General features: G+C 39.1%; 1 protein-coding gene across 5 annotated transcripts in view; it reads left to right on the top strand.

Annotated features, from left to right (window-relative positions):
* Positions 1–2,479: 2,479 nt before the first annotated feature.
* LOC113449790 (rho GTPase-activating protein 27) overlaps positions 2,480–23,160 on the top strand; it is a 73,594-nt gene continuing 52,913 nt past the window's right edge. The window contains exons 1-2 of one of the 5 annotated variants that reach the window (XM_087916131.1): positions 2,480–3,164; positions 7,286–8,057. In XM_087916131.1, the coding sequence (XP_087772257.1) occupies positions 7,320–8,057 (738 nt within the window). In that variant the 5' untranslated portion in view covers positions 2,480–3,164; positions 7,286–7,319. The remainder of the gene's footprint in view (positions 3,165–7,285; positions 8,058–23,160) is intronic. The other 4 variants (XM_026720932.2, XM_087916130.1, XM_087916129.1 and 1 more) reach the window with 4 other exon arrangements.

The following is a 23,160-nucleotide window of genomic DNA, read 5'->3' as shown; positions in this document are numbered from 1 at the left end:
CTGCCAAGTTCCATTTTTGGCTGTGCTGGCTTCCTCTGCCAGAGAAACAGGAGCTCAGGGGGGCCACAATCTTTGTTTTCACTGGCAGAAGCACCACGGGCCAGTTCTTCACAGTTTCCAGGGCAACCTCACGGATCAGATCTAAGCACCCAATGGTCCAGATGAGTTTGACACCCTACAGTAGGGCCAGGATATTAAATTTGCAAATATCTAGATAGCCAATAGATGACAACAAAAAGATACTGAGAACTTTTTGCTACTGAGGTAAGGTACCTCTTATAAGCTAATTGCCTATGGAGTTTTTCAAGGTCATCCTTGTTCCAAAGGTGCTTTTTTCCCCAAAAAGCAGTCAGACTTTGTTTTTCCTTGAAGACACTTAGATCTCATCCAAGAAGTCTCTTCCGTTCTGAATGGTGGAGGATGGAAGGATTTATATTCTTTGCAGTCATCTGGTGATTAGCACTCTTTCTGAAAGTTGTGGAGGCCGCTTGAAGGTTTCTTTGTGCCCTCAGGGTCACCTAAATAGTACAAATGGGTATGGAACCTTCTTGGACCTGGTGAAAGGATTGTGTTGTTACAAGCTCATAGAAACATCCACATTTGATGCTCTAAAACCAGTTCAAATAACAGTTCCCTCCACATTTCTGGGTTCATCTCTAAGAAGATATTTTGGAACTATCCAAGAGGGCTATAAAAGTATTGATGGCTTTTGTAATAATATACATGTGTGAACAATCATTCTCTGCTCTCATTTATCTTAAGAATAAGCATAGAAACTGCTTGAAAACATACAGTCAACACTCAGAACACGTTTCACTTATTAAGTCAGATGTATCAAGGTTTGTGAGTGAAGTGCAGTACCAGCATTCCTCTTTTCCCAACAGCTTGCGATTAAATGAAATGCAAGCTATAAAATTATGTTCATACCATTTTCTAGTTTTCATTTTCATCTGACTTGTATGCACAGTAGAACCACTGGTCACAAATGCTTCTGACCATGACCAAATCAGGGTCCGACCAAAAAAACCCACAATTTTTTTTTCACGGCTGATTTTCCTTCTGCGCCATTTTTTTGTAAGCACCAAATTTCCAAAATTAGGTACAGGACACGACCAAATTGGGCTGTGATCAAAGCTATGAAATGAATGATGGTCATGACCAGGGGTTCTACTGCATATATTTTATTAATGGTTCTATGTGCTAGTAGTTTCGCTGCTAGTATAGTTGGTGGGGCCCACTTTAATTGGGCTGTTTTTGTCTTAAACACATTTTCTTAACCCAATATCACACTTTATGACCACAATGGGGCTGAAGTTCCTCCAGATGGTGGGCCTGGATTCAAAATAAAAATGATGATCATCATCATCCATTGTGTTTGAAGAGTACCTTGACATCTAATGGGTTGTGGGTGTCTATACACAGGCAAACAAGACAAGAGGTAAGCAGAATTGTAAAAAATTTTCATCAAATTCTAGTATAAATATTGATATCAAATTCAGAATTAGCTCATAAAAATACCCTAAAATGGTCCATTGGAGTGAAAAGACACTTTTACTTGAAATTCATCATTGCAAGATATAATAGGAGTATGTGCATTAACAGATTTCCCCTTCTCTCTACATTTGAAGACTCTTCATCAGAAAATTGAAATAAATATTTGATGCAGTCTAGTGCTTTAAATCTTGAATTTAGCCTTGGTAGTCTATGGCCATGCTCCGTGGCCACAACAGGTATTTAAAGGGGGTCCATGGTGAAAAAAAGGTTGAGAACCACTATAATACAGAAACACACTCTCTTTCAATTGGCTTAGTAGAGATGTCGCATTTAGGGAGTTTGGATCAGAGCTTTTCATGGTTTCTGTCAATATGGTCATTATTGAAAAGTCCTGAGTCAGATACTTTATATAGTTCATTCTTCTTCTTTGTAGATAGATTTATACATGAGCAGAGAGGAGCAATTAAATAGGGAAAAGACTAAAAAATAAATAAGTACAACACTTTCTAGGATATACTCCTAGCCCCTCCCGCACATCCACAATCTTGGCTATGCTAAGAAAACAGAGGTGGAAAAACATCTAGCTTTTGCTACCAGAATGTGATCATTTATTATGTCACATGTAAATGCTCTTGCATATGCTCCTGTTTTCCCCAAAACAGCAGGGATGGTCCTGTAACAATAATAACCATGAAAAGCAGTTGCCTTCCTTTTATTTCTTGCTAAGTGAATACAATCATTTGGATGTAGTAAAGTTGCATGGACCCTAGTGTAGTTCATTCCATGCTGGGATCCTGTGACTTGGTTAGGGAAGGTGAAATACTGAGCGGGTGGAAATCATATGCATGCAAACAGACAAATCTCTATGTGTGAGTCACTGTCCTCTAAATAGTGCCTCACCCCGCCTCACCACTGCCTAAAGGAGACTTCCTCTGAGTAGGAAAACTTCCTTCCTCCATCCAGTGCAATCTGATGGGAACACCCAAGTCACATTGCATGCTTTCACAGGCATTCCACTTCTTTGTGACTGTGAGAGGCACAAGGGAAAAGGGGAACAAGCTGACATATTTGTGGAAGAAACCAATTGCTTTCTTTGGACTCAAATGCAAGGGGTTTAAACCCATGAGTCTGTAAACACCTGTGTCTGCTGGATGTGGCCTGAATGAAACAGGCAGCCCAGAGCAGGGTGTAGTGAGCTCATCAGGGTGCCCTAATGTTTCTTTTCCTTCAGCAGGGTTTTTCTGACTTTATCATTCTGGACTAACGTCAAAGCTTCCCTTGGAATCCAGATTGAAACTCCGAACTGGATGGATTACTTTTGATCTTCCCGGCAACCCTGCACCTCAGGATACTTGCAACAATGAAGAACCGGGGGCAAAACGTCCGGCCTGAACATTTTCCCACAAAGCTTTTTCAACTTTCTTAACTTGCCAATCTCTTATTGTGAAGAAGCCAAGAGAAACATTTGCTTTGAGATATTCCTCCCCACTGATCATCATAGAGTTTAACGTGGGGAGTGGGGGAGGACCAGAGGCAGGTTTAGACCAAACACACAAGTCCAGGCGGCTCCCAACACAATCAACAAGGAAGAACCAGGCCACACCTGAAGAGGCAGGACAGATTGTGTGGACGGAGACAAGAGAAGAAACTGGCGAGATGTGAACCAGCAGGTAAAACCAGGGACTGCGGTGGGATCCAGATCAGGCAAGGCAAGTTGGGGGAGGGAGCTGAGGAGAAATCTAACAGCATGGGAAACTGATCGAGGGACTCTCCTTTTCCAAAACGTTGCTCTAACAACTGGAATTTGAGCACCAGCTTTTGATTGGCCCACTGAGTGTTTGGTTCCAGGCTTCATTGCTTGTCTGGGCAGGCCTGTCTTGTGGGGTGGAGAAATGGAATCCTGCCCAGTGCATGAAATGCACTGAAAAGGTTAGAAATTGCTTCCCGGCAGCTTTATGATAATTGCCACCATCTCAACAGCCCTCAATGCATTCAGCTGATATTCTGTAGATGACGTGTGTCCTCTCTGTCTTACAAGCCACTTCAGTATAATCCCTAGATTGTCAAGGATTCTCCCAGTGAGGTTAAGAGCAATGAAACTGTAATTCAGATCCCATCTGAGTTAGTGAGTCGCCCTGAGGCCTTGGGTTATTTTCCAGGCTTCTATTTTCGCTGTCTCTAAACTATTAGGAACAACGAGACTGCGCCTACTACAGGTGGAAAATGCAATCAATAACAATCTTTTCTTTGGAAACACTAAAGTGTAGGTGCATCTGTTGATTAGAGCACAGTTCATCAAACTGTGTTGTGAGGCAACAATTGCAACCACAACAGTGTAATAAATCAAAAACCTTCCCATAATATTTCTCCCCAAAGTCTGGAAGAAGTGACATTTTTGAAATTTTTCTCCAAGCCCTCTTATCTAGCAGCTACCCATAGTTTTGCACTTGATCCACTAAATCTGTCCATTTAACCTTTTTTTGTCTTCAGCCTACTTCCAACCTTGTTTTTCTGCTAAGGCGACTATCCAGTTCCCATTATAAATATGTTTTTATTTATAATAAATACAGTATTTGCAGTTTAATACACTTTGTGTGATCCCTTTGGCACATGCTTACATACTTTTACTTGTGACCCACTTAACATTTTCTAGGACCCAGAGGAGTCATATGGCCCCCAAATATGTTGTGAACTGCTGAATGAAATAATATATTTGTCTTGGTGGGGTAGGCTGGCCTTTGATTTCATAATGCATCATCTTATTTTTCATCATATCAGAAGTGTGTTTTTATTTTTTGTTTAATTTATTTGTCATTTCCTGCCTTTATCATTTTTATAAATAGCTCAATGTAGCAAACAAGCCGAATACACCTTTTTCTTCCTATTTTCCCCACCATAACAATCCTGTGAGGAGGGTAGTTTGACTGCCCAAAATCATGTTCCTGATCCCCATTGTTGTATTCAGGCATAGTTTCTCTGCACTGTGTGTTGCTTTATTCCAAGTAACTGATTTTATTCCGTTAAATCTGAATTTGCACTACAGTTGACCTAATATATATTTAATATCCCAGCCTTCCAGGGGAGTGTCCTTGTATATGTGCAGATATTTTTTTTCTCCTGACTGAATAAGGGAGTTGCCCAGACTTGTAATAAATTGCTGTTTCCTACAAAATAATGGGTCCATGCAGATAAATGGGAAAATATTACTGTGGTGGATCAAGACTATCGCTTTTACAGATAAATGATTCCAGCCATAGATACCAGCTGAATTTTTCAGTACAAAAGTTGTGAGCCATCCAGTTGGGAAAGAAAAAACATTTATCTCAGGAGGTTCTCAATTTTGGTGTCAGGAATCTTCATGTAGACAATAAAGGAAGGGAATAATTCCTAGTATACAACAATGCATACCTGGTTCTATCTATTGTATGCACTTGTGCAACAAACCAGATTCATAAGGAAAGTTCTAAAAGTGTTCTTTTTGTTCTTTTTGTGTCTTTTTGAAAACTGTACGTTTTCTGTAACTTTTAAGCCTGAGTATGTTTACTAATATATTTTTACCCTAGCAACATGGATCTATTTTTTTAAAATTTCCTCATTTGAAGGCATGTGTTTTCTGTGTCCATATTAGAATAGCCAATTTTACTTCATTGTCTGATGAAACAAAGCAATACAAGGAAAGTGGTGTCTGCCATCAGTAGCCTTCCTCTATGGGGAAGTGGTAAGTTTTTCTAAGAGAGTAATTTATGCATTAAGCTGAAAGACTTTCAGAGATTTGTAACCTAAATACAATACAAAATAAATTGTATTAACTTTTTCTTCAAAATATTTACTTCAGCATTTTTCATAGTTGATAAAATAAATACTTGGGTGGAAATAATTTTGGGGGTATTATATTCTTTCAATTTTATTTCTCCTGAATGAAAAAGAATCTTTATTTAATCAATGATTATAAACAACTTACATACCTAAAACTGATATTGATTAGCCAATTAGTTAAACAAATCAATCAAACTGCTGCACATTTTACATGTTACTTGACAAAATTTGGGCTTCTTAAGGAAATAAAATAATTTCAATCTGAAAATAAAAGTTTAAATAAAATTATCAGAGTGATCAGGATGTTTAAAGAGGTGTTGGTTTAATAGCTCATGATGATTGTCAACAAATACAAAATATAATAAAATATTTAGCATTTTACTTTATAAATCTTTGGCTTCTTTGATACATAGATATAATTAGACATATTTAGTACTATGGATGTGAGAAGAAAAACTATATGGTAACTGTAAATTGTATTGTTAAAACTGCAGATATGCAATCCTAAACTCTATTTTAAAAAGAAATAAGAAAAACTAAGGATATTTTCTTGCTTGTAAACTTCCAGCAGGATCTATTCAGCCACAGTTTAAAACAAATTTCTGGGTCAAATAGAGTTTGAAGAGATCAGTAGGACTTTGCGGAGCTCCGCTTGTCCTCACCGCTTTGTCACAACATCAGCTGCCCTCTACCCAGAATTTGTTCTTATCCAGTATGCAAAACCATAGAAAAAGACCCAGTCTCACTAATTTTAGAAACCTCTGCTGTAGTTGATGGGGAAAGAGTTTCCAAAAGAAATTATTTTTTCTAGATGGGAAGATAATCTATATAACAGGAATTGCAGTTCTTGCTCATTGACATTTGACATTTTCACCATTAAAATTTATATTTTATCATAAGGATTGTGTTGCTTTATCTTTTGATAAACAGCTAGAGACCTGAAATGCTGCTCCAAAATAGCTTAAATTATGAATGAATTGCAAAGTAAAGAAAGGTTTTTTTAAACATCATGTAGTTTGGCAAAACAAAATACGAACAGAAGCACAAGCCAAGCAGGGATGGAAAAGACTGAAATGCTAGGAAGGGAGAACAGTTGGGTTACCTTTACCTATTTTAAAAGGAAAAATGGAATAGAATTTCAGAGTAGACCAGAAATATTTTGATGTGAGGAGAATAAAATGGCATCACCAACAACAAAAGGAGAAAAGAGCAGTCTGTGAAGCAATCAGAGTGGCAGGGCACAGGCCAAATAAATTGCTTTGGCCCAAGGAGCCATAGTTTGAGGCCAGAGGGGGGCGGCAGCATGTGAGTGGAGTTCTGGAGCAAGGCCCGAGTGGGGGAATAATACATTCCCCAACCTAGCTAAGCCAAGCAGACAGAGGCTCCAGGGCAAAGCCAGAATGGGGGAATGGCATGTCCCCAGGCCCCAACCTGAGGCAAAGGGCAAGTGGGCAGAATGCTTACCTTGGTGAGCAGAGGGGGTGAGGTGAGGCACGAAGATGAGCTGGGCCATGTGGCGAAGGCAAAATGTATAGGGTGGGGTGGAGTGGGGCAGGGTGGGTGGGGCCAGCCTGTGGGGCAATTTGCCAGTTCTCTGAACTGAGCAGAATCGTTACTACCATTTTGATAGAACCAGTCTGAACTGGTGACTTCAAGATGTGGTTTAGAAGCTGATCCTTTACAAATGTGTAGTCATCCAGTTATAGTATGGTTAAGGCTGAAAATTAACTATAACACTATACACTTTCAGTAGCTTGCAACTGAAAATTAGAACAAATTACCAATGAAAGTGGTAGAAGAACATTAGATTACCTTGTCAAGAATGAGAAGAATAATGATGCAAAAAGAAGTACACGTGTATTATTTTGGGGGGCAACAGAATTCTGTCATTAAATAATTCTATCATTCCTCCTCAAACTAAAATATGCGTGAGCCTGTGTGAAGTCATGCTTGACAAACATTTTTTTTCTTTCAGAGGGACATAAATAGCCCACTTTGGGACACTAAAGATGGAGTCACCAGGCAGAGAGGAGGAGACATACGTGCTGGTGGAATATGCCTTTGAATATACCTCCAAGGATGGCCAAGTCATCACAATCAAACCCAATGAGAGATACATACTTTTAAGACGAACCAACGACCACTGGTGGCATGTTAGGAAGAGCAAAAATTCCAGGCCTTTTTACATTCCAGCTAAGTATGTTAGAGAGTTGAATCCCTTCATGCCCTCTGAGAGGCCATGTCATACAACACAGCTGGAGGCTATCAATTTGGGGACTTCCATTGGAGTTGCCAATGATCAATTGCCAGACTATGAATATCGATTTGTGACAGCTGTTCAGGAATGCAAAACAGATACCTCACAGCAATATCCCAGCTCATTATGGATGGGAACATTAATGTCTCTGGAAGATAATGGGAAGAATCTACACAATTCTGGAGCAGCAAGAGGCACACAACTCTCTCTCAGTGCCTCGTACAGTTCTCTTAAGCCACTTTACCTGACAGACTCTAATCATCCTCTGGCGAGTCAAGGTGGTTCTGCTGAACACATGAGGCCTGCTGTATCTCTGAATGACTTGCCAAGATTCACACCTCCCACCCAGACAGATGTGGAAAATTCAGGATTGTACAAAACTGCTTCATGGACTCAACCTCACCCATTTCTGAAGAACAGTTCTGAAAACATCCGTAAATTGGTGAAGGACCAAGTGATACAAGACATGCAGGAATGCTGTGCCAAAGAGGTACTCTGACAATTTCTTATCAAAGGTCTGCATTTCCTATGTCCAGATGTGTTAGCTTATATATTCCTTTATTCCATTTTAATGGAACATTAATACAGGGGCTATAGGAATTATAATTCAGTAGATTCTGAAGATATTAGTGTGGGAAGGCTTTTATGTCTGCCTCCAGTAATCCCTTCACTGCAGTTTCCATAATTCCTGACACTGTGGAGTCATGGGAAATTTAGATTAATTAGAACTGAGGATGTCACATTGAAGAAGGCCAAACGAGAGACTAGAAATAACAGTTGCTTAAAAACTATACTGGATTAGTGTTAGCCATGCTGAGAAAAACTCATTTATCATTTCTAGACTTGACTCTGACCTATTTAGCCTTATCACCTGCAGGTCTCCTCAGTATTCACTGTTCTGCGATTGGTAGGATCCCTGCTAAGCAATTGGTGAAATCCCCAGTTTTCCTTATTTGAATAGATAATAGACTTTCCTCAGAATCATTTCTTCCTTGCTAAAAGACATTCTGATCTCAGTTCAGTTCCAGATAAGTTTGCCAAACTTCATTAAAATATTTCTCTGCAATTGATGTTCCCAATTTGCTATAAAACCTTCATATACTTTGTCTTAGATTCTGCCATTTCTGAATGGAGATCTTAAGATAGAATGTTGTAATGACGAGGCAGTCAAGTTGTTTGATCATGAACAACTGAATTATGCTGATGATCTTTATTGGAGTATAGTCTTGCATTTATATACATTTTTAGTTATCCTCCATCATTGGTTAACTTTGGTTACTGCTTAACTTTCATTACTGTTTAGTACAGTAATCCATACAATTAATTATCTCTAGTTAAAGTCTAACATATGTCCACTTCCCCTCTCTAATCTTCCTTCATCCATAGATTAGTGACTTTGTTTGCCTGAGTTGTATTTTCTTGGAAACATTCTTTATCTGAGGTTTGCCATCCGAGATTGGAACATTCCTGCAATTACAACTCTACATATCCTCGTTTTTTATTTTAAATGGAGGATTCAAAGATTTATAAATATATCGCAATTGAAGAGGGTTAAGAGAGGGGGAAGCGGGATGAAACAATGCAAATAAATTTGGAATACATTAAATAAAACAACAGGTCACAATTAGTACAATAATAATAATTACAGCCTAAAAGAAAAACTCTGAGCCAAGACCAATCAGGGAGCCAATTGGTTAGCCACTCAAAAGGTGAGTAATGAGCATGGATATTATTTTGAATGTATGATTGTACATTGGCAAGCTCATCCTCAATAGTCTTATTCAAAGAATGAAAATGCACAGCACATCCATGGCGTCCAACTAATGTGCAGAACCCTCCCTGACGGGCTAAAAGATATTCTATGGCAAAATGCTGCTGTAAGACATCTTGATTTAAGTCTTCTATTTCATGCTGCAAATCACAAATAATAGCAGTGGTAGCATTGATGGATTTTTCAAGTCTGCACGTGAGACCAAGAATAGATCGTCTGTTTTCTTGAGCAAGAGCCTAGAGTAAGGACTCGTATAATGGCCCCTGCCAATGCATGGCCAAATGTAGAACCAGAAGACAATTGTGTGTCAATAATGACTTCATCATTACATGTAGGCCCCAGAGAGGAATGCCGCTGTCGAGTTGCTGGAAGCGTACCTATATGAACAGGTAGAGTAAAATAACCTATACTTGCACATTGATAATTCTGAGGATGAACATTAGTAGCATATTTATCAAAAAAAGAACCCAATATTAGGATCCTTTAGCTGCCAACCAGTGCATATCGATCCTGTATTAGATTGATCAGAGGCATTAAAAATAGGAAAATTATCAGGATACATATCAGGAGCTATATTAATTCCATGAAAAGAAGAATTAAAGGTACCTGACAATCAATAGTAGTCAGACCAATAACTATAATTCCCTAGCTTTTTTAATATGTGCTGAGCAACATCATAATCAGACCAATTATGAAGCCAAGTGTGTTTAGCATGACAACAGAAACACAGACCCCTTGTAAATTGACTAACTTTCAAGTAACGCCAATGGACAGAATTCAATTGCATAGGGGATGTAGAAAATAGCCAGGAGTGTGAAATAGATTGTAGTTGTGAGACAATAAATGTAGAAGACATGATCAAGTTAGGGGTAAAAGAAATTTTACCAAATGCCATTGGGGGTTCATAGTATAAAGTAATATTTGTGCCATGGGTCATGTATTGGGCATTACGAACCCACAAATTAGGGTTAAGATGAACCACAGAAGTGTCATTTTGAGCAGAAACACCATTAACCATAAACAAGAAAATAACAGAGTAAGCAGTAATAATACCCAAAACAGCAGCAACAAGATTTTCAGGAGTCTGAGGTAATGAGGCCTGTTGCAGTTGTTGTTGAGCTTGATATGTAGTAGATTTAACCTGGCCCCAAGTGATGAGTTGCGGGCGTGTCAACCTTGGAAGACAGACTTCCGTGTTCAGATGGAGATTGAAATCCGGAATCGGGCTGTGAAGGCCCTGATGCCATGCCATGATATGGACGAACACAGTGCGCTGGAACCCACACTGCTTGTCAAGTAGAAGGATCTTCCACAGCGGCGTAACCGCGATCCCAGGTGATCAGCGGTGTAGGGCCTTTCCAGGTCGGAGCTGGAGCTTGGCGATACTTTACCAAAGGCCTTGCTAAATATTCCCTAGTTCGAAAATGCAAATTAACAAGTGAGTCTGCAAGAGAATCTAAAAAGGTTAAACAATTCCAAGTATATAATGCTACAGCAATGAGATTTTGAATTTTTCGCAGATGGTAAGGGCCAGACTCAGTTTCTGAAGCAATGCCTTAAAAGTACGATGAGCTCGCTCAACTATAGTTTGACCCTGAGAGTTGTAAGTAATTTTGTGCACTAAAGTAATATTCCATTTCTTACAAAAGGTTTGAAATTCCTTACTAATATAAGCAGGGCCATTGTCAGTTTTAAACTGAGAAGGCTGACCCATTACAGCAAAAGAGGATAGGCAATGAGAAATAACATCTGAAGTACGTTCATGTTTTGAAGCAGTAACCCAAAGGAAGTGTGAATGAGTGTCAATAGATGTATGAAGATAAAAAGTATGGCTTAAAAGTTGAAAATTGAGTTACATCCATTTGCCAAATTTGATTAGCTTGGGTTCCTCATGGGTTGACACCCACCGGAAAAGGAACTGCCAGTTGCTGACAAGCTGGACAAGCATGGATAATATCCAGGGCTTGGGATAATGAAATTTTAAATTGCTTTGCAAGCGATTTGGCATTTTGATGAAAATTAGAATGACTAGCAACAGGATCAGCAAACAAAGACGCAACATCCTTTTAGGATTCATCTGTCCTCCGATTTCCTTCAGTCAAGGCATTAGTAAAGGGAGTATGACGTCGAATGTGTTCTACATACAAAGAATACAAGCGAGTTTCCAAACTATTCTTTAAAGATAAAAACAAGGATAACAAATTCTTATCCAAAGAGAGAGCACAATAAGAAAAGGGAAGAGATGGCATTGCTAAATACACATATTGAGTATCAACCATCAAGTTAATAGGTTTGTCACTGAACAATCGTAAGGCCAAAATCACAGCAGCCAGCTCAGCACGTTGAGCTGAAGTCTGTGTGGCAGTAAATTTAGAATACCAATGTTGTCGAATCTGCCAGACAACCACACCCCTTGTAGGTGATCCATCAGTAAAGACTGTAAGAGCTTTAGAAATAGGATTTCGCACAAAAATGGAAGAAAAGGCTGGATCTAAAGTAGTAGTAACCACTATTCTAGGATCCTTGGGTAAAGAATACAACAAGTTTCCCACATATTGAGAAAAGGCTATCTGATATGATTCTGAAATTGCCATCAAATGCTCATGTTCAACTTTTGTATGAGTGAAAGCTATGCTAATGAGATCCTGTCCGGTAAGATGTAAGGCTCGTTTACAACCTTTAATAATCAAATCCTCTAATGCTGATTGATAAGGATAAATGTGTATAGGCGGAGTAGCTGACAAATTAATCCATTCATGAATGTTGACCACTTGCGGGGACGCATTAGAATAAGGACATCCCATGGGCAACATATCACCAATTGTAATGTAGAAGAATGGGCATGCCCAATTAATAATGCCAAGTAATTTTTGCCATTGTACTAAGGTATATGATTTCTGTACTTGTAATTCAGGAAGAATTGGATTGGAAGAATTGTTCAACATTCTATGTCCTAAGTAGGTAAAAGGTTCTACCTTTTGAATTTTGTCTGAGGCTATATACAATCCCTGTTGTGCCACAATATCCATTAACTCTTTTAACAACTTAGATTCATCAAAATCCAGGGCTGCTATCAATATATCATCCATATAATGATAGACCAAAAAGGAAGGAAATTTATTCCGAAAGGGTTGAAGGACATTATCCACGAAATATTGACAAAGTGTAGGGGTATTAAGCATTCCCTGAGGCAACACTCGCCAATGATATCATTTTGTGGGCATGCTATTATTAAAAACTGGGACAGTAAATGCAAATGTTTCTTTGTCTTGAGGCTGCAAAGGTATAGTAAAAAAGCAGTCTTTACGATCAACTACCAATAATTTAGAAAAATTAGGAATTAAGTTAGGATTTGGTAGAGCACATTCTAAAGGACCCATGGGTTGGATACATTTATTAATTTCTCTTAAATCATGAAGGAAACGCCATTTCCCATTTTTCTTTTTTATAACAAAAACAGGAGTATTTTAAGGATTAGTAGAAAGTCCTATATGACCAGCAGCCAATTGTTCTTGAACCAATTGTTGTAAAGCAGTGAGTTTTTCCCTTGATAATGGTCATTGTTCCACCCAAACTGGCGTAGAACAGAGCCATTTAAGAGGAAGAGCCATCATCAAGAATCAAATGGTCATTAAGAAGAGAAAGGTTATCACAGCCCCAAATATTAGTATGAATATCTATAATGTATGGTTGTAGGAAAAAGGACTTACCAGCAGATGTTGTAACATTAATTTCTTGAACACTCTGCCAAGCAGCTGTAGAACCTCCTATTCCCCACAATGAAGAAACTGCCATTTTGGGCCACTGTACTGGCCACTGTAAAGAGGAGATGACGGTAACATCGGCTCCAATATCCAATAACCCTTTAAATGGTTGTTTATTATGGAAGAGCGTTAACAAAGGATGAGAGGAGTTCAGCTGATGAAGTAAGCCTACAGATAAAGAAGTTGATCCAAATCCTGCATCCCCGTGATTACCTATACCAGGAGATGGATTTTCATATGGAAGAAGAAGCAACTGAGCAACAGAAGAATTACAAGGAAGAACTTGAGGAAGATTCACCCAAATCTGAATCATGAGGATACCAGTGTAATCTGAATCTATTACCCCAGGCACAACAAAATAGCCCTTTTTGTGTGCAGAAGAACGAGGCAAAATTAAGACAACAAATCCCGAAGGAAGATGTTACTTTGAGATGGGACTTTGCTTAGCTATTCTTCCCACTACACCCTTACCCACGGGATGTCTTTATTCTAATGTATCCCCACAAGTGGTCAACATCAAGGAATGGATTAATTTGTCAGCTACTCCACCTAGAAACATTTATCCTTATCAATCAGCATTAGAGGATTTGATTATTAAAGGTCATAAACGAGCCTTACATCTTACCAGACAGGATCTCATTAGCATAGCTTTCACTCATACAAAAGTTGAACATGAGCATTTGATGATGATTTCAGAATCATATCAGATAGCCTTTTCTCAATATGTGGGAAACTTGTTGTATTCTTTACCCAAGGATCCTAAAATAGTGGTTACTACTACTTTAGATCCAGCCTTTTCTTCCATTTTTGTGTGAAATCCTATTTCTAAAGCTCTTACAGTCTTTACTGACGGATCACCTACAAGGGGTGTAGTTGTCTGGCAGATTCAACAACAATGGTATTCTAAATTTACTGCCACGCAGACTTCAACTCAACGTGCTAAGCTGGCTGCTGCGATTTTTGTTCAATGTCAAACCTATTAACTTGATCGTTGATACTCAATATGTGTATTTAGCTATGCAATCTCTTCCCTTTTCTTATTGTTCTCTCTCTTTCTTGCAAAGCAATTTAAAATTTCATTATCCCAAGCCCAGTTAATGTCTGTGCTTGTCCAGCTTGTCAGCAACTGGCAGTTCCCTTTCCAGTAGGTGTCAACCCATGAGGAATATTACTTTAGTGCACAAAATTACTTACAACTCTCAGGATCAAGCTATAGTTGAGCGAGCTCATCGTACTTTTAAGGCATTGCTTCAGAAAAAATTACAAACTGAGTCTGGCCCTTACCATCTGTGAAAAATTCAAAATCTCATTGCTGTAGCATTATATACTTAGAATTATTTAACCTTTTTAGATTCTCTTGCAGACTCACCTGTTAATTTGCATTTTTGAACTAGGGAATCTTTAGCAAGGCCTTTGTTAAAGTATCGCTAAGCTCCAGCTCCGACCTGGAAAGGCCCTACACCGCTGATCACCTGGGGTCGCAGTTATGCCGCCGTGGAAGATCCTTCTACTTGACAAGCAGTGTGGGTTCCAGCACGCTGTGTTCGTCCATATCATGGCATGGCATCAGGGCCTTCACAACCCGATTCCGGATTTCAACCTTCATCTGAACACAGAAGTCCGTCTTCCAAGGTCAACGCGCCTGCAACCCATCACTTGGGGCCAGGTTAAATCTACTACATATCAAGCTCAACAACAACTGCAACAGGCCTCATTACCTCAGACTCCTGAAAATCTTGTTGCTGCTGTTTTTGCTATTATTACTGCTAACTCTGTTACCATTTTACTTTGCATTTTCTTGTTTATGGTTAATGGTGTTTCTGCTCAAAATGACACTTCTGTGGTTCGTCTTAACCCCAATTTGTGGGTTCATCATGCCCAATACATATTTATGAACCATAGCACAAATGTTACTTTATACTATGAGCCCCCAATGTCATTTGGTAAAAATTTCTTTTACCCCTAACTTGATCATGTCTTCTACATTTATTGTCTCACAACTACAATCTATTTCACACTCCTGGCATAATTGCTCAAGAAAACAGACTATCTATTATTGGTCTCACCTGCAGACTTGAAAAATCCATCAATGCTACCACTGCTATTATTCGTGATTTGCAGCATGAAATAGAAGACTTAAATCAAGATGTCTTACAGCAGCGTTTTGCTATCTTTTAGCCCATCAGGGAGGGTTCTGTACATTAGTTGGACACCGTGGATGTGCTCTGCATTTTCATTCTTTGAATAAAACTATTGAGGATGAGCTTGTCCATTTACAATCATACATTCAAAATAATATCCATTCTCATTATCACCTTTTGAGTGGCTAACCAATTGGCTCCCTGATTGGTCTTGGCTCAGACAGTTTTTCTTTTTAAAAAAAAACAAAACAAATTTTATTAAATTTTACAAAACAATACATAAACAAAGCATAGAATATAATAACATAAGAGATCCCTTCTGTGGAAATCAATAAAACACCTCAATAAAACACCTTATTTAAAGACAGAATAATTCCAAATTATCACATTTCCATACAAGCACAATTTAACATATATATTTGCCCCATCTGCTCAGCTTCATATCCTATCCCAGCTTCTCTTTGTTTCTTCCTTTCCTTCTATTATTCAAATTATATTTCTTTTACTTTAGCTTGTATACATTCTTTATATCCATCTGTCTTATTTACAATTTCATTATTCTCTTCCAACAGTCTTCTTATATTCTTCTAGGATTTCATGGACATACAAAACACAAAACATACATACCTAAAACTTCTTTTGGGAAAGCGGCTTACCCCGGGTTTCCTCTTTTTATACAGACATAAATCAAGTTCATACTCACTCAATACACTACCTCATATCTTATTAACATTCCGTATTTTCTATATATTTTCTCTTCTCTATTCACTCTCATAATTCTATTGTATTTATTTCATCTCATTTTAAATAATTATACTTATATCTTTTGTCTGTTTTCTTCAATTATCTATTTATCTTTTCTTTCCAATACAATATTTCTCCTGTAATCACTGGTTGAAGCATGACCACTTTTATCTTTCCCCTAAATTGGATACTTAAAATAATACATACTTTCCATACTGATTCTGCTTAACACCAAGTAAGATAATAAAACAAAAATAAAAAAAACCTTAAGTTTATAGTATGATCAAAACAGCATTCCACAGAAAATTAAACTCTATTATTTACTCTTGAACATTTTATATATTCCCTTTAATACATTAACTCATATATTTCAGTTTTCTGACTCGATTTCAAATGCTAATATCTACAATACAGTCTTATGTATTTTGCAGAATCATATATTTTTTAATTTAAATTTTACCCTTTGTCTCTTAAAAAAGCCTTTTTTTTCCATCTTGTTTTAAACCTTTATGGCTTCTCTTTCCTTTTTCCCTTCCTTTCTTATCAATTCTGATCTTTTTGATCTTTTTGCCCCCCCATCTTTCAAATTCCACTTTTTGAATCTTCCCTCTCTGTTGTGTTTCTCTTTTCTGTTGCTTTCTGGCATTGTATCAATTTTTCATCTTATTTTTCCCTTTCTTGGTTGCTTTTTTAGGTTCTGAATTTTCCATTTTTTTTCCCCCCTTGTTCTTTTCAGCTGTAATTTTTTGTCCATTAAAGATGGCTTCTCCTTCTTCATCCCAGTCCTCTTGTTCTTGTATTTCTTGGTATGTAGAAATCGCCATTTCCAAAAAACAAAAGATAGATCCAAGAGAGTCCTTACCTTCTTGTCTCTCTTGTTATAGCTTTTGAAGTTCTATTTGTAATTCTTGCACAGATAATGCCATTTTTTATTATTATTATTATTTATTTATTTGTTTTTTAAAAGAGCAACCCAAATGTTTTTAGTCCTTCAAAGAATAGTCCCCCCAAAATCCCAAAGTCAGAAAGTCACAAAGCAATCCAAATCAGCACAAACTGTTCCATTAACACTTTCTTCTTCTCCTTCTTCCCCCCACCCCTCCTCCTGGGGTGAAATTCAATTAAACAATTTCAAAATGATTTTTTAGAAGCCTTATTGTCATTAATTTCTAATCTTAAAAACTTCAGGCAGTCTTCTTCAATAGAGTCTTAGAATAAGTTTTTTACCTCTTCCTTCCCACTTATAGCAATAAGCTTTGGTTTTAATTCCAGTGTTCCAAAATCTTTTATACCCTTGGCTTTAATTTTTAGGTTTATTTACCTTCTTGCCCAAGCAGGATTTCCAGATTTCCATCTGCTATCCCGTAGGGAAGGAGAGTGAGAAGAAATAACTTTCCCTTTCACAGCTTTCTCGCCGCTTGCACAATCTTTCTGGGAAACAATGTAGCAATAAAAAAGGCAAATCTCCAGGTTTTAAAAGCTCCTCTTTGTCCGTTTCAGCCAGAAAAAAAAAAACTTTCACCTTCTTCCTCCTGCATGATCTTATCCAGCTGCAGGCTTCTTTGTGGTGGCCATTACTGACCGCCGCTCCACCGCCTTGGGAAAAGGGGGTTTTGCCAGCTGGGGAGGGGGTCTGCGACACCCCCAAACTCCTGTCCGGATCCCCCCTATCTTCAGCTGCCTCTACAGGGCAGCTATATCCTCCAAATCCAAGCGGATCGGAGGCACCTCAGCGGCGAGCACAGCAGGGATCGCGCGGAGTTGCGAATCCCTGCCGCTACCAAAGCCTTGCAAACCGGAAGTCCCGGACAGTTTTTCTTTTATGCTATAATTATTATTATTGTACTAATTGCAACCTGTTGTTTTATTCAATGTATTCCAAATTTATTCGCATTATTTTGTCCTGCTTCCCCCTCTCTTAATCCTTTACAATTGTGATACATTCATAAATCTTTGAATCCTCCATTTAAAATAAAAAACGAGTATATGTAGAGTTGTAATTGCAGGAATGTTCCAATCTCAGATGGCAAACCTCAGATAAAGAATGTTTCCAAGCAAATACAACTCAGGCAAACAAAGTCACTAATCTATAGAAGGATTAGAGAGAGGAAGTAAACATATGTTAGACTTTAACTAAAGATAATTAATTGTATTAATTACTGTGCTAAACAGTAACGAAAGTTAAGCAGTAACCAAAGATAACCAATGATGGAGGATAACTAAAAATGTGTATAAATACAAGACTAGACTCCAATAAAGATCATCATGATTCCGTTGTTCATGATCAAACAACTCGACTGCCTCATCGTTACAACAGTAAATCATAAAAAGAAACATGACTAGATGAACTAATTCTACTTTATTGTAAGATTACATTAAGAATCTTGCAGGCCTGGAGTTGCAAACTTTCCTCCACCATTTTTGACTACTTGATCTATGAGGTTTTTCCTAAATTTCTCTCTCTGAACACTAAGATCCTGTGGACTTCTTTCTCTTTTGTCTGTTTCAGGAGCATCTCTTCCTTCATTCCCCATGGTCATCTATACATTCCATTACATGATTCAATTCCATTCATATTTCTGAACATGAATGACACTGTTTATTCTTTAAAGCAGCTACCTGTTTTTCTAACTATTGCTATGCAATGCAAAGAATCAGCTGTCAGATGGTGCTCCATTCAAAATCCAAGAAAGAAATACTTAGACTCCATTAATTAGAGAAAAGATATCTTTTACTGGAAGTCAAGTGGTAGGAACAAAAGAATTCGGAATCTGAGAAAATGAGTGCATAAATCACATATACAAAGTGATGGCAATGTTCCCACCCCCAATAGTTCAATTGGCTCATCCAATTAAAAGTTGTATATAGCATCATGTGGGCACCTCCAGGTGGTGATGAGGCCTCTGTCCATTGACCTTGACGTATTTTGATAAAGAGTTGCAGCTGCGCATAGCATAGGATAGAAGCCTCAGCAAGAACCTTCCCCCCACAATTTATACAGTTCTGTTTTGTAACACCTCCAGCTCGCTTCCCATAACCATGTCCCCCGTCCTCCCTCTGTTACTTATAACAGCCGAAAGATGCAAAGCAAAGGAAGAAAATCTTGAAGGCTGACATTTGGCCCTCCTGCAAAAGAGACATTAGTCCTAAAAAAGATAAAAATAGAAGATAACAGAAAATATACATGTAACACCATAATACTACATTTCAGGGTTTATCAGGATATTTAGTACAAAATGCCTTGATAAGCTTAGGAGTTCTAACACTCTTCTCATTCACCCATTCAGACTGGGAAGGAGGAAAATGTTTCCAAACATCCAAATATTCGAGTTGACCCCTTTGTTTTCAAGAATCCAAAATTTCTTTAATTTCAAAATGTTGTTCACCTTCAATTAGCAATGGCACAGGGGGATTGAACTGAGTCGGTCTCAAGTTGGAGGTATGTTCACATTTTAATAAACTAACATGGAAGACAGGGTGGATCCGTCAGAGGACTTTAGACAATTTCAGTGGACTGCCACAGGGTACACAATTCGTTCAATTGGGAAAGGTCCAACATACTTAGGTCCAAGCTTTTTTGACTTTTGTGTGGTCTGCAAACATCTGGTGGATAAAAAGACCTTGTCACCAACTTGATATGTTTTTTGTGGAGTTCTCTTTTTATCTGCAAATTTTTTATGGGCTTGATGAGCATCATCTAATGCTTTTTGGGTAACTGGCCAAGTAAGCTGGAACTATATTATCCATTCATCTAATGACTGAATGTTAGGTTTCTCCTGTGGAAGCTCGGGTATGGGTACAAAGTCTTGTCCCAAAGCCACTTTAAATGGAGTAAACCCAGTACTACTATGTACCGAATTGTTATATGCCACCTCAGCGAATGGCAGTAGGTCAGCCCAATCATCTTGCTGATAATTTATATAACATCTAAGATATTGTTCCAATACCGAGTTAGTCTTCTCACAAGCCACATTGGTTTGTGGGTGGTGGGTGGAGCTTAAGCCCTGGGCGGAGCCCAATAACTTCGGGAACTCCTTCCAAAAGTTTGAGGTAAACTGGACACCTCTGTCTGAGATTATGCGTTCAGGAACCCCATGTAACCTGTAGATATGTAAAATAAACAGTTTACCCAACGTTTTCGCAGATGGGATTTTTGCACAAGGTATGAAATGTATTTGTTTGGAAAACAAATCCGTTACTATTCCAATAACTGTATTTCCCCCACTTTCAGGTAATTCCACTATATAATCCATAGAGATTTCCTTCCATGGAGCAGTTGGTCTAGCCATATTTTGTAGTAAGCCTGCTGGTTTACCAGGAGGCCGTTTGGCTGAGGCACAGATAGGATAGCTAGCCACATAAGTCTCAATGTCCTTTTTCAAGGTAGGCCACCAAAATTGCCTTTTAACCAAGTGTAAGGTCTTCACGAATCCAAAATGTCCAGCAGCTTTAGAGTCATCAGCTTTTTGTAATATTTGGTTTCTCAGCTTTGCTGGCACATATAATTTGGCCCCCACCCATGCCAATCCATCTCTAACCATACAGTTATTTGAGTAAGCAAGGAACCAATCATCAAGTTTTAGAGCTTCTTTTAATTGTGCAGTTAAATCATTTGATAAATCAACTTCCTTTTTTTTCTGGGCTCTGGTAACCACTGGAGCTGCCAACTGTTGGGTTAGGACAATAGGCGGTGCCACTTCTTGGCGAGCACTATTATATTGAGGTAACCTAGATAAAGCATCCGCCATGAAATTCTTCCACCCAGAATATACTTCAATGAAAAATTAAAGCGTTTAAAGTACTGCACCCAGCAAACTTGCTTGGGAGACAGCTTCCAAGCCATTTTCAAAGCCTCCAAATTTTTATGATCCGTCCACACCTCAAATGGGTGTTTTGCCCCTTCTAGAAAATGCCTCCAGGTTAACAGAGCCCAGCGAACTGCAAAAGCTTATTTTTCCCAGATGGCCCATTTTCTTTCAGTTTCAGTTAGTTTAAGGGAAGTATATCCACATGGTTGCAGAGTCCTCCATCTCGTTTGCTTGTAGTAACACCACCCCGACTGCTATGTCATTCGCATCGGTTTGGATTACAAAAGGAGCATCCATGTCCGGGTGCTTGAGTACTAGTTCAGCAGCGAACAGTCATTCAGCTTCTCAAAAGCAGCTTGGCACTTCATGGACCACTCCAGTGGTTTACTAGGCTTTGGTTTCACTTCCCCTTTGATTTTTAGGAGATTTGTGATAGGCATTGCAATCTTCACAAAAGCAGGGATAAATTGACGGTAAAAATTAGCAAATCCCAAGAAACTTTGAAGTTGTTTCCTGTGCGGGGAGGGGCTCATTCCAAAATGACACGAACTTTCTCCGGATCCATTTCTATGCCATCATGTGATATGCAATAGCCTAAATAGTCATTTTTTTCCTGGTGGAATTCACACTTGGACAATTTGGCATACAGCTTGAAGTTTTTCCAGAACTGACCGCACCAGTTTCATATGTTCATCACAAGTCTCCATGTAGATAAGAATATCAAGATAAACCAACACCCCTTTGTATAAAAGTTCATGCAACACCTGATTTATCATTTGCATGAATGCTGCAGAGGCCCCCTGTAGGCCAGATGGAAGAATGTTGAATTGGAAACAGCCCATTGAGCAGTTAAAAGCAGTTTTCCATTCATCCCCTTCCTTAATTCAAACTCGGTAATATGCTTCTCTCAGGCCAAGTTTCGTAAAAAAATTTCCCTTTGGCCAAGTGGGCCAACATATCCTTCATCAAGGGGAGGGGATACATGTTCTCTATTGAAATGGAGTTGAACTTTCTATAGTCAACACAAAAACGCAGAGAGCCATCTTTCTTCTCACAGAACAATACTGGGGCCGCTACTCGGGGCCTAGCAGGTTGGATGAAACCCCGTTCCAAATTTTTATCAATAAATGACCGCAGCTCTTCTAGCTCCTGCAGTGTCATCAAGTACAATTTCGGTTTTGGGAGTTTCACTCCTGGCAAAATTTCAATAGTGCAATCTGTTGAGCGATGGGGAGGGTGCTCATCCAAGGCCTTTTCACTGAATACCTCCTTTAAGTCCCAATATTCCTCTGGAATTTTCTCCTCCCCCCTCAGATTCTCAGTGCTAGTGGAGGCCAGCTCTGTGAGATTCTTGAGTTTTGGTTGAGATTGCCCCTCTCCTTCTGGGGGTCAGTACGTATGCACAATGATCCCCTCCTCCAGTCAATGTGGAGATTCCATTTCCGGAGTCAGGGCAAACCCAGTATTAGGGGGCGTTCCATCCCAGGAGCCACAATAAAACATAAAGTCTCTCTATGCTTCCCCATCATCATTTCTACTGGTTCCATTATGAAATGTGCAGGGCCGCCCCCAGCTACTGATCCATCCAGTTGGCAAAAGGCTATGGGTGTTTTTAAGGTCTTTAGCCTTAAGCCCATATTCTCTACTACCTCCAAGCTGACTACACACCTTGTGCACCCAGAGTCTAACAAGGCCAACATTTCCCCTTTGGCTCCTGACGTGGGTACCCTTAATCTCACTGGAATGGTCATAGGCCCTTGTTTGGACTTACCAGTGAGTCGTCTTCCAATTTGGATTCATTCTCTTCAGAAGAGGTTGGAGTTCCCAGCTCCTCTCCTTTCAGAGGGGTGATCTCTACAACCTCCTCTGCTTTAAGCGCCATTTCGTGAGGCTTTGCTGTGGGTTTTTCAGATTTTCTTCCTCCTCCTGGTGCCCCCTTTGGCTCTAGCTTGGCATGGCAGTCTGAAGCCGGTGACCTTCCTTCCCACATCGGAAGCATGCAGTGGTCTTGGGTTTTGCTGCCATCCCTCCCTTTTGAGGTTTTAAGGTTTCTCAAGGGCTGGTGGGGGAGGACTTGCTCCAACCAAGGCCCCCCCGGTGTCTGTTTCGGGTCAGATCAATTTCCACCTCTGCTGCCAGCACGTACCACAGCTGTAGCTCACTGGGGTCTCTTCTGGCAATACAGCTTTGATAAACATCTTAATTCAACCCATCTTTAAAAGCTTCCCTCAAGGCTCCCTGGGACCAGCCTCGAATAAGACACACCAGCTGTCTAAATTCCTGGGTGTAATCTGCAACTGATCTCCACCCCTGATTTATGGTCTTCATCCTAATTCTGGCCTTAAGTTCAGCAAGTGGGTCTTCA

The sequence above is a fragment of the Pseudonaja textilis genome, chromosome Z (genome assembly GCF_049901715.1).
Source record: "Pseudonaja textilis isolate UNSWEBS1 chromosome Z, rPseTex1.2, whole genome shotgun sequence".
Taxonomy (NCBI): domain Eukaryota; kingdom Metazoa; phylum Chordata; class Lepidosauria; order Squamata; family Elapidae; genus Pseudonaja; species Pseudonaja textilis.
The sequence above is the reverse complement of the archived record's forward strand: the minus strand, read 5'-3'. Positions and strand labels throughout refer to the sequence as shown.